The sequence below is a fragment of the Schistocerca gregaria genome, chromosome 1 (genome assembly GCF_023897955.1).
Source record: "Schistocerca gregaria isolate iqSchGreg1 chromosome 1, iqSchGreg1.2, whole genome shotgun sequence".
In the NCBI taxonomy this organism is placed as follows: Eukaryota; Metazoa; Arthropoda; class Insecta; order Orthoptera; family Acrididae; genus Schistocerca; species Schistocerca gregaria.
The window spans coordinates 360930479-360943481 of NC_064920.1; the positions used below are offsets into that span (position 1 = coordinate 360930479).

The following is a 13003-nucleotide window of genomic DNA, read 5'->3' on the forward strand; positions in this document are numbered from 1 at the left end:
TTCTTAGTGGTCTACTTCTCATTGTATGGCGATCTTATTTGCTGTCTCTTTGTAATGATATTTGCTCCTCTACAATCTTAACAATGTCTTCAAAGAGTATCTTTGATTATTCGCCTGTCAATAATTTTTGGGATGTTCTTCCAGTGGCCAGTTGCCTGTTTATAGAGACTCTTCCCATTGTTCTACTACTGTTTCCCTTATAGGTGTTACTTTCTTGACTCTAAGACATCCCCCCCCCCCCTTTTTCAATGATCTCATCCTTGTTCCCTTGCCTTATTCCCAATACCTACACTCCTTCTGAAAATGTATGTCGCGGCATCCAAACGTTAGTACCACATAGTTTCCTTCTAACGAAGAAAGAAAAGAAGAAAGAAAGATTAGGGTTTAATGTCTACTCAACAGTAAGATGTTTAGAAAGGAAGCACATGTTCCGATTGGAGAAGGAAATTGACAGTGTACTTTTCAAGAGAACCACCCTGGCATTTGGAGATTCAGGGAGCCATGGAAAATATAAATCTGGATATCAAGTCAGGGATTTAAACTGCAGTTCTCCCAAATAAGAGTACAGACTTTAATTCCTAGTTCCCGTCTCTTGCTGCAGCCATCTTCCCCAAAAAAACCCTTTTTGAATTGTGTACTTAGCCCTTGCTCACCTTGTTCTTGATCTTTAAACTGTCTCTACCAATCACCACTCCCAGCAGATATGGACTTTATTTAAAATCCTCAACTTTTCAGCCTCTGGATCTGCTAGCATATTCAGTGTAGTTCTTCTTAAAACTATGTTTAATAACTTTCGCATAATGCTGGAAATGGGAAGAAGTATCTGTGTAGTGTGAACTTTAAACAGTTGGTTGTACTTCAAAGCAGAAAAAAATGAATTTGCAAAATTGACTCCTATAAAAGATAAACACAATCCTATTTCCTTATGTTGTATTATTTTTATGTCAAAACACACATCTGAAAAATAAGTAAATCTTTCTTATGTGTTATTTTCATTGTGCAATTTTAATTAAAAGATGTGATTTAGAGGAACTGCAGAAAATTTAAATCTGTATGCTTAGACAGATATGTAATCCCCACTCCTGACTCACTGGAATGTCTCTCTGTAATTATGTTTTCATGGAGTATGAATACTAATATTTTGTATTTAAGAACATTCTCTCAAACGTGATGTGAACTTGTATGCAGGCCAAGATTTGTAAACATTTTAAATTTAAAAGTAATTAATTATATGAAATCCCACAGGGAAATGTTGGTTAAATATCAGATTAGCAAACCTTACTTGTAAAAAAAATCAAAGCTCCACATTCTAGCCCAGACGGGCCACTCAGCACTGACCGACTGCCAGGTCATCCTCTGTCAGAGTCATTGCTGGATGAAATATGAAGGGTTGTGGGGTCAACACTCTGCTCTCTCGCCCATTGTCAGTTTTCTTGACCCTGGAGCCGCTACTTCTCATTTGAGTAGCTCTTCAATTGGCCTCAAGGAGGCTGAGTGCACCCTGTACCAGTCCTCTCACCAAGGAAATATCTCTGGCAGTGGACAAACCTTATTTGGTCCTCATTTTTTTATGTTTTTTAAGACATAATTCATCAGTATTGTTCCTTAAGTATGTGAAAAATACCAGACTAAATGATCTCTTACACTTCACATTAACTAGCAGGGTGAGTTGCTACTGTTGCCTAAAATAGGTTTAAATTGAGTTGATTCATTTTACATAATACTAGCAATCTAACTTGATAGGCTTTTGTGAACAGTAGTGTACTGTTTACATATTTTTAAATAATGCACATATTTGCAGCCTGAAGTACAAATGCTTAATGCCAAATTAGAAGTTACATTCAAAACAAGAAAAGAAAAGTTCAAAATAGTAACATCATGAGATAAAGTAGTTTCAGATTCTAACAGCAAAATGCTGAAAAAATAGGAGCATTGTTATGATTGTCCAGTATGGATGAAAAAGCCATATGGATGAATGACTTTTTTACACAATAGTGAATGAACTTGATTTAATGTTTGCTTTGTGATAATCTGACCCTAATGGGTACATTTTTGCTTTTTTACACGGTATTAGTTGGTTCTTTTTGTTTGCTGTAGAACATGCATGCAATATTATATTGAACCTATTATGTTTCTTAAGGTAAGACCAAATTAAGATGGGGCAATTTTTATTTTATTTATAATTATTTTTCTCTTGGCACAGCTGAACAGTTTGTCATCATTTAGCCCTTTCTGCAGCATGTGTGGTGGTGCTGCTCATAAAATCTCAACAAGCATTGTGTGCTGCACTACATTATTTTGATCTGCCATGCTTTCTGTGACATGTGACTTCTTTTGTCACTTAGAAGATTTTTTTTTTTGTCATTATTCACATTTTATTTTTCCTGTTTTATTTGCATGAATTCATTATTGTATGTTAAAACTGTTTCTAAAGGTTCGACATGAGCGAATTCATTTGGATGAGAAACCATTCAGGTGCAGCCAATGTGAATATGCTAGTTCCCGTCGAGATAAACTGAAAGAACACTTTGGCCGTCATCATGGGGAACAGGCTTCTGCTAAAGTGCCCTACAAGGCTCGCCAAGCTCGTGTAAATCATAAGGTAGATTTTTGCTTCACAGTTAATACTTTTGCTTTTTTAAACAAATAAATAAGGCAAACAACTACATTCACTTTTAATTTCATTGTTTACATAGCAGATTCGTGCACTATAATGCAGGATTGATGTGTGACTTGTCTACTGTTCTGTTTCATTTTCTCATTTTTAACTACTTTCTACACATTAAAGGTAGTTCCCACAGTAAAACAGGAGTGCTTTTTACCATCCTGAAAGGCAATAATATGAAGCAAAATCAACAGGTGCCATGTTACGACTGGCATTTTGTGCAGATTTTTATCTTATTTTTAGATTTCAAGATCTTTGGTGGCAGGAAAGCATAAAGAGGGCAATCTTCTCTCACAAGCTTTGCAGTATCTCTATTTTCTTGAAGCTACAATAATCTGATGGCCAAGAACTTTGTAGCAAAGTGCCCCTTCTTTCATGCATATCTTGGGAATTTGCCTGGTGCTACCACCAATGAATTTACTTTCTAATATTTGAAAGATAATAAAATCAGTATTTTACATGGCAGTCTGAGTCATGTAATTTCCTTAACCTGCCAATTTTTCATGTTGTGGCCACTTCGTTTTTCTTAACACAGTTTAAAGTTTAATATTTAAGAAGGAAAAACAAATTGTGAATGTTCTGCTATATTTACTTATTGTAAACTGGTTTTTGATTTTGCAAGAGATTTGTGAGATGATTCGCTAAATTGTTACACTTTTTTCAAATTTAAAGATAATTGACTCTGCATTTTGTATGCCAGTTAGAATCGTGCAACTTCCTTAACATGCCAAATGTGTGGGGAATATTTATTTTACAAAATAAAAAAATTGAAACTCAAGATTCAATTATACCTGGGTAACTAAGCAAGGAGATTATATTTTTGCCTGAAAAGAAAATTATTTAATATTAATCCTTATGATAATTTGTGCGATTCGTGAGTTAAAATTGAGGTCACACAGATGGTGATTACACTGAACTCCTCTTAATCACTGACACATACCAGTCACGATACATTTCACGGAAGAAATATGCCCTGAAACATAAATTAGTTTTGTTTCTTTTTTAATGGAAACACATCTAGTCACCAATCTAGTGAAGAAGGATGTGAAATGGATAAATTTTTGTATCCATAAGAAAGCCTTGAAAGTCAAGTGCTGTTAAAAAGTTATTACTAGAGACCGGTTTATATACATTTGCATGTTGCATATGCATTTGCATCTTCGGCTCCTTTTCATTGGTTATTGCATATTTTAACTAAAAACTAGTGATGATGCATATTTTTTCTCTAAGTTTAAATATTCTAAAAATTTATACAGGCAGTCTCTAGCTTGATCTAGTTTTTATGTCTCACAGATTGATCATGACCTAGAACTGCGTGCAATCGCTAACCAAGGGGCCTAGCAAAATCATTACAGAAGAGGAATAGGAACAAACCAGCAGAGTCAATGCTTCTGCCCCACACCCCCCGGTTAATTCCCTTTGCTGTCATACCATACGTATCAGCAACAATTAAATTAAACTACGCAAGCTTTTAATTGCATGTCTATTGTTTCAGTTTAGCTTTCTATTTACTTGTAGACAATTGAACGTGTTTACGACGTGTAGTGTGTAGCATATTGTGTGCCAGCACCCCCCCCCCCCCCCCCTCCCTAAATGAAACATCGTTTTATGGATAGCTGATTATCTTGGAACATTTGCATATGATGAAATTGTTTTATATTGTGTTTACAAGAAAAATGATTTGTGCTAAAAAAAAAAAAAAAAAAAAAAAAAAAAAAAAAAAAAAATTCAAATAGACCAGCATGTCAAGACAAGTCTTCATATCACAGGAATGTAGAAGAAAGGACCATGATAACAACTTCTGATAACAGCAAGTTGCAGTAAAAGGGATTTGTCCAAAGGTAACCAGAAAAGTTGGTTTAACATGGATCTATGTGAAGCATTCATTGCAAGCAATATTCCTCTTCACAAACTTACAAATCCTATCCTCAAAGGCTTCGTGCACAAATATTGCTTAAATCAAAATATACCGGATGAATCAACATTGTGTAAAAAATACATACCGACAATTTGTATAAATGTTCTGGCAGAAATACACAGTGAACTCAAGGACAGCATTATCTGGGTTTCAGTTGACAAAACTACTGACACTTGTGGCTGTTACATTGCAAATGTAATTGTTGGTGCTCTAAAAGAAAAACATTCTTCTTCCTATTTAGTGGCCTGAAAGAACTTGAAAAAATAAATCATTCTATGATCACCAGATTTGTGAGTGAGGGTATTAGAAAAATATTTCCAGAATCTCCTGCAGATGGAAGGATGTTTGTGTTTATCTCAAATGCTGCTCCCTATATGATCAGAGTAAACAAAGCCCTCCGAGTATTTTATCCGAATTTAATCCATGTGACGTGCTTTACTCGTGGAGTGCATCGCCATGCTGAAAGACTACGTTCCATATTTGTGAATGTAAATAAACTGATTTCATTCACAAGGAAAGTGTTTCTAAAGGCTCCTGCTCGTATCAAGACCCACAAAGAAAAACTAGCAAATATGCCTTCACCTACCGAAACAGTGGTAACTAGTTGGGGTACGTAGATTGAAGCTGTGTTGTTTTACAGTGAACTTTTCGAGGCCATCAGAGGGGTAGTAAATAACTTCGATAGTGCAGATGCTTTGTCAGTTTGTCAGTGCAAGGATGCTTTTAATGATTCCAGCATTAAAAAACGACATTGCTGTGATTAGCACTCATTTTTCTCATATACTTGCAAGTATTAAAAAGCTTGGAACTCAAGGTTTTGGCGCTGAATGAATCTATTCAGTTAATGAATAAAATTATTCTATTGGACCCCTTATTGTCAGAGGTATTCTCAAGAAAACTTAAAGAAAAGTTTGGAAACATTTAAACCCAGGCTTTGAATGCTTGTGCCAAATTGATAGTTTCATTAATGGAACAAGTGAACTTTCACCAGAAACAATAAGTGGCATCATAGCAATTCAGATACTGCCCAGTTACCTCAGTTGATGTATAACAGACCTTTTCTGCTTATGAAAATGTTTGGAGTGATCAAAGACACGATCTTACAACCGAATATTTGAAACAGTACTTGGTCATTTATGTTTACAATAGTAGACAAATATAAAATAAATTGTAAATGATGCTTTAGTCAGATAGTATTAATTAAAAGTTAATGCTGCTCAAAAAAATTCATTATTGTATGCTGTTTTTTTTAAATAAAATATTATGGAGTTTTTGAGCATGCCCCTCTGCATGCGATATATCTCGAAGTTGGCTCTGTACATATTGATTGTTTCACTGCAACTCACTCGCATTGCATCTGCTTTTTACCAACAACAGCAAAGAAGAAACAATTCTTGAAATAGGGTATGCACCCCTATTTGCAGATTTTTAGAAAATAATCCCAGAAAGGCCCCCTTCCTAACCTCTACCAGAAAGTATTCAGAAAATGATATCAACATTCCAAATGTACAAATTTTTTGCGTGCCCAATGCTTTTCCTCATAACTGATCTGCGCAGGTTCTGCTTTGACGCACCATATATGCAGTAACTACCACTTTTTTATTATTTGATTTTGTATATTTTGACACTTTTCATGCATTTTTAAGCATTTTTCGTGCATATTTGAAGGTTTTTTTTATGCATATAGTCCAGCCCCTAGTTATTACCAAAAATAACATCAGTTAAAATGATACCATGCTTCATGCACTTTGGAGTGACGTACAGAATCAACTCTGCCAAATTACATGATTACTACCACTAATTACGGTCACATGATATACTCAAATAGTGAGAAAATATAAAAATAAAAAAATTGAAGATTCAATGATATTATGGGCTGAGGAAGGCTTGTTACAAAACAGGAGTTGTTTCTCATCTTACTGCACTTGGTGCACCATTTCCAGTGTACGAGTGTAAGATGAAAATCTCTCACACAGCCTGTGAAAGGATATATTTTGAAAATAAAAACTACAATTCACCTCTAAGATCAAATATTTTTCCAGCCACTTATTTCTTTAAATATAGGAACAAGTGGAAATCAGAGAGTGCCAAACCTGGTGGATGATACTCTCCAATTTCCCTGTTTTTGAATCACTGAAACACTTTTGTGAACAAGTTTATTGCCCTGAAGAAAGAGGATTTCTTTTTCCAGCAGTATCAACTTCATATTATTTGTTGAGGGACTGCTAACTTCCACCAAGGAGGATTCCATTTTAAAATGTTCCAAACATTCACAAGAGTTTTTGTGGTTTGCGTACACTCTTGACCAGCATTCAGTACATGTGGTATCCATCTTTCACAAAGCTTTTTGTGTAAATTGTACCATTCTCTCATCTGTTCTGACATCTTTAGTTGTTGTATGCCCAATAGTATACTGTACATTCTCTCATAGTTTTCATCTGCAGTTGCAGTTTTAGGGCATCACATATTGTCTTCAAGAGAGATTTTGAAGTGTTTGAGGTTAGCTGTCTGTTTTTTACAGTTGAGAATGGAGAAGCAGACTCATAAAGCTTCATAAAATTTGGATGAATTTTAGTTGGTAATGAACCATCCAAAACAAAGAATTTTATGACGCCACTGTATTCCAGTTTAATCATTTGACTGAAACACACACAGTATATTACTTCAAAAATGGATATAAAGAAAAGTATTTCACAGGTCAAGTTGCCACAATATATGCTAAAAAAATTAATTCACTAATATCAATGACATCCCCGTGATAGAATTTTTTGCTTTGCTCTCATAGCTTCAGTTTTTTGGTGAAAACTACTAATGACATTTTTGTACTGCTTGTTAGGACTCACTAGGGAGATTTATTGACAAAATAACCAATTCTTGCAAATATAATTGGATGGATAAAAAAACCTCCTCACCAAGTGGTGGCAGGAAGAAAAGCATATAAAGGCTATGGAAATGTGAAAGCTTTCAGAGCCAGTGATTCCATATTCTGGCAGAAATGTTCTTGGGAATCAAAGAGTTACAAAAGTAAAGGACTGGCAAGGTTTTGGATATGAAGAGAGAGATGAAAAAGTTGCCCAGAACCCCATCTCATGGAAGATGTACAAAATGGGTTTGGTAAGTCTCTCTTGACCTGGTCTTGTGGGCAGCTGTTCCATAATGTTCCTAATTTGCTTCCTCTCCAGTCCTTTCCCTTCATCCCTCTTCCTTTCCCTTCGCCCTTTCTGCCAGAAGGTGGAGCCACTGGTCCCAAAAGCTTGCACATTTTTATGCCTTTTATACATTTGTTCTCCTGCTGCTGTTTGATGGGTACATTTTTTTTATCTGTCCCATTGTATTATATTTTCATTTGGGAGATAGTATGCCATAAGCTCATACCGAACATAAGACTTGCTCTCAAAAATGGGACATGCTCCTATGCCACAAGCCACTAAAGAGAGAAAAATATAGCAAACCAAAAATGCTACAAGATTGTGTATAATTTTTTTTTTAAAATGTGCCACCAAGTGGTAGCAGGAGAAAAAATACACACACACACACACACACACACACACACACACAGGTTTAACTTATGCAAGATTTTGGAGCCAGTTGCTCCTTCTTCCAGGAGAAGAGTTGAAGGGGAAGGAATAGGGGTGAAGGAAAAGGACTGGAGGGCCTTAGCAAAAGCGGTACAGTTAGGAAAAGTCACCCAGAATTGCGGGTTAGGGGAGATTTACCAGACGGGATGAGAAGGAAGCACTGGTTATTGGGTACTACGCTGGACAAGATTTGAACACCTGAGAGCTTAAAGGTGGAAGACAGGGTAATGTGCAAAGACAGAGATTACTGCTGAAACATTGTGCAAAAGTTAATAAGAGTGAAAAGCTAAGATCATTGTATGTAACAGAGGTAAGACAGCAAAAAATGTACAGGTCAGAAAATGAAAGATGTAGAAAACTAAAATGGAGTGAAAAAAGGAATACACTACTGGCCTTTAAAATTGCTACATCAAGAAGAAGTGCAGATGGTAAACGGGTATTTATTGGACAAATATATTATGTTAGAACTGACATGTGATTACATTTTCACGCAATTTGGGTGCATAGATCCTGAGAAATCAGTACCCAGAACAACCAACTCTGGCCGTAATAACGGCCTTGATACGCCTGGGCATTGAGTCAAACAGAGCTTGGATGGCGTGTACAGGTACAGCTGCCCTTGCAGCTTCAACACGATTCCACAGTTCAACAAGAGTAGTGACTGGCGTATTGTGACAAGCCAGTTGCTCAGCCACCATTGACCAGACGTTTTCAGTTGGTGACAGATCTGGAGAATGTAATGGCCAGGGCAGCAGTCAAACATTTTCTGTATCCAGAAAGGCCTGTACAGGACCTGCAACATGCTGTCGTGCATTATCCTGCTGAAATGTAGGGTTTTGCAGAGATCGAATGAAGGGTAGAGCCATGGGTCGTAACCCATCTGAAATGTAACATCCACTGTTCAAAGTGCCGTCAATGCGAACAAGAGGTGACTGAGACGTGTAACCAATGGCACCCCATACCATCATGCTGGGTGATACGCCATTATGGCGATGATGAAAACACACTTACAATGTGCGTTCACCATGATGTCGCCAAACACGGATGCGACTATCATGATGCTGTAAACAGAACCTGGATTTATCCGAAAAAATGATGTTTCGCCATTCATGCACCCAGGTTCATCATTGAGGCGCTCCTGTCTGTGACGTAGCGACAAGGGTAACCGCAGCCATGGGCACCGAGTTGATAGTCCATGCTGCTGCAAATGTCGTCAAACTGTTTGTGCAGATGGTTGTTGTCTTGTAAATGTCCCCATGTGTTAACACAGGGATTGAGACGTAGCTGCACGATCCATTACAGCCATGCGGATAAGATGCCTGTCATCTCGACTGCTAGTGATATGAGGCCGTTGGGATCTAGCATGGCGTTCCATATTACCCTCCTGGACCCACTGATTCCATATTCTGCCAACAGTCATTGAATCTCGACCAACGTGAGCAGCAATGTCGCGATACGATAAACTGCAATCGCAATAGGCTACAATCCGACCTTGATCAAAGTTGGAAATGTGATGGTACGCATTTGTCCTCCTTACACAAGGCATCACGACAACATTTCACCAGGCAACGCCAGTCAACTGCTGTTTGTGTATGAGAAATCAGTTGGAAACTATCTTCATGTCAGCACGTTATAGGGGTAGCCACTGGTGCCAACCTTCTGTGAATGCTCTGAAAAGCTAATCATTTGCATATCACAGCATATTCTCCCTGTCTGTTAAATTCCGCATCTGTATCACGTCATCTTCATGATGTAGCAATTTTAATGACTAGTAGTGTAGTTATTGTGAAGAAATGGTGAGAGGGAAAGAATTACTGTAAGTTTATTGTAAGTAACAGAGGTGGGAGGTGCGACAGTGAAAAATGGAGTCAGAAAATGAAAGCTGTAGAAAACTAAAATGGAGTGAAGAAAGGAATAGTTACTTTGAAGAAATGATGAGATGGAAGGAATAAATGTAACTTAATGCCATGTAGGTGGCAAGAACCAACTGTGGAGTTTGGAAAAACTGGTGTCTAGGGGAAGAATCCAGATGGAATTGTGTGCTGCAACAGGCACTGTGGTCATGACTGTCATGTTGCAGAGTACGCTCTGCAATAGGATACTGTGTGTTTGCTGGTATACATCCTCTGGATGAATTTGCGTAGGCAGAGAGTGTATACCACCAACACATAATATTTTGTTGCAGATCATGCCCTACAACATGACAGTTGTGACCCCAGTGCCAGTTTCACCACACATGCCATCTTGATTCTTCCTCCAGACACCAGTTTCTCCGAACCCCACACGTGGAAACTCCTTGGTTCTCACCATTCACCTGGGCTTAATTTCTTCTGCCTGGCATTTCTTCACAGTAGCTATTCCTTTCTTCACTCTGTTTTAGTTATTTACATCTTTCATTTTCTGACCTGTCTATTTTTCATTGTCCCCCCCCCCCCCCCCCCCACCTCTGTTACATACAGAGCACTTATCTTTTCACTCTTATTAGTCTTCCACCTGTAAGCTCTCATGTTTTCAAATCTTGTCTGGTGCAGTCCCCAACAATCAGTCCATCCTTCTCATTCCATAAGGTAAGTCTCCCCTGACCTGGAGTTTTGGGTGACTTTTCCGAGTGGTACCCCTTTTCTTAAACCTCTCCAGTCCTTTTCCTTCACCTCTCTTCCTTCCTCTTCAGCTCTTCTGCCAGGAGAAGCCACTGGCTCCAAAAGCTTGTTCAAAAGTTCAACACCTTTGCGTGCATTCTCCTCCAGCCGTTTGGTGAATAGGTTTTTTTATCCATCCAATTACACTACTGTGCATGCTATGCCAGCCAACAAAATATTAATATCTTCCCACTAATAGAATTTTAACCACTTATGCTTGATATGAATGCCACTGCACCTGTGGAGGGAAACACTAGAGATGTGCTACATCAGTGTCACCTGAGTACTCACTTTAACTGAGTAATGATAAGTGTACATTATTGAAAAGATGGTGCATGTATCCTTGTTTTAATTGTGTTGACATTATAGAAGCAGACATCATTTGATCACTTTTAGGATGGAACATTATATTGTCAATATGGGGGAACATACTTGTATATTGTCACTAGGTGGATATGGCATATATGTACCAAAAACATTTATAAAATCACATTGAAAAGTATTCAACTTCCATTTTTTCTTTAAGTACAATAATTCAAAAATTTGGAGGATAATTTTTTTGCAGCTTTAACATGTGGGTGATGCTGCAGGATCTTGAGATGGGAAATCAGTCATGATGTGTTTTTCCAAGTTCTTATTAGCTGTCAAGGAAATAATTCTTGCATCTAAAAGCATGAGATTTATCAGTATTTTTAAACACTACAGTCTATTGACCTTATATGTCTTTGTTATTTCAAGCTTATATTTGCATATGGCAGACAGATTAAAACTGATTACTCCCATATAATTTTGTTGTTTCTGTCCTAACATCTGTTGCAAGAGATTCTGTAACCGAATGCTGTAGGTTTTGTTTAATGTGCTCACATCATGTGTTGCAATTTGTTACTTCTAAGTAGTTTGTAAATGGATGCCCCTTGTATTGATTAGTGAGCTACACGTTACACAGAATGCTTGGAAATAAATTTTTAAAATACCGCACAACATCTTTGTCAATATATTTTCGTAAAACACATACAATTTCATTTTACTTTTTGTTGTTTGAGTAATCCAGAGCCACATTCTTTATAGAGTTTTGAAGGGATGTGGTGTGTACTTGGGACAGGGGAGTTGGACCTATCTCATTGATTTGTCATGATATTAATCAATGAAACAGAAAGGGTGCTCATCAGGATGTGGAAGAGCAAAGATGACCAGTACCAACAGATGTGAACATTAAACCATTGGTGTTTGAAATTTAAGAGCAAGTGAAGAGTGGATAAGAGTACAGGGGGAGGGGTAAGCTGGGTGTGACAAACCAATGAAATGATTTGTCATTGGGTACCCTGTGAAGACCTTTTACATTGACAGACATTTCACAACTGCAAGCAGAAAGAAACAGTTTCTACCTATGCATTATTCTTTATGTACTTTCACATTTTCCTTTATAAGTGTAAGTGAACAGAATTTGTTTGAAAGCCTTTGAAATCAACTATGTTTGTTCTCTCATTGTTGATCAGCCTTCTCCTTACAGTTAGTGTTTGGGAACTTCAAAATGAGAGCAAGTGTTTTTTTAGAAGTCTGAACCAATTTGCTAGACATACTCAGATGACATTGTACTTCCTGTGCAGATTTCTAGTCTTGAATCCCAGCCCTGTGTACTGGAATCTATCTATCTAAACATAACCCACATGTCATTGTACAAAAGGCCCTTGATGTCAGTATTAACAGCTGTTCTATTTCATTCAAATGTGGAGAAGAGAAAAAATGATTGTCTATGTGCCTTGGAACCCTCCATAATCTCTCTTGTAGCATTCTTATGGTAATATATAATGCAGAATTTTTGTGCAGTCTTCTTTGGGTATTGTTTGTATAATTTCATGGCAATAAGAACTTCAAAAAAGACACATCTTGCTTCCAGAGATTCCTGTTAATTTCCCTGGGTGCCTCTGTACACTTACATATATATGTTGTACCAACCTGTTATGATCCTAGCTGCATACCTCTGAATTCATTCAATGTATACTACTGTATTTATCTGATAAGGACTCCAAACACAACAGTAATCTAAAATTGGTCAAAACTAGCATCTTGTACACAGTTCCCATTACAGATCCACCACACTTTCCCAGAACCCTCCAAAATAAATTTGTCTTTCTTACTACTATTGATTTCACATCTTAAATGTCATTTAATACCACTTCATAGAATTGCTCCAAGACACTTA

The 13003-nt window shown here is 37.3% G+C and overlaps 1 protein-coding gene across 2 annotated transcripts in view; it reads left to right on the forward strand.

Annotated features, from left to right (window-relative positions):
* LOC126346225 (myoneurin-like) overlaps positions 1-13003 on the forward strand; it is a 103256-nt gene that overhangs the window by 80068 nt on the left and 10185 nt on the right. The window contains exon 10 of one of the 2 annotated variants that reach the window (XM_050002168.1): positions 2435-2602. The exons of the other annotated variant lie outside the window; for it this stretch is intronic. Coding sequence (XP_049858125.1) covers positions 2435-2602 — 168 coding nt within the window. The remainder of the gene's footprint in view (positions 1-2434; positions 2603-13003) is intronic. 2 annotated transcript variants of the gene reach the window in all.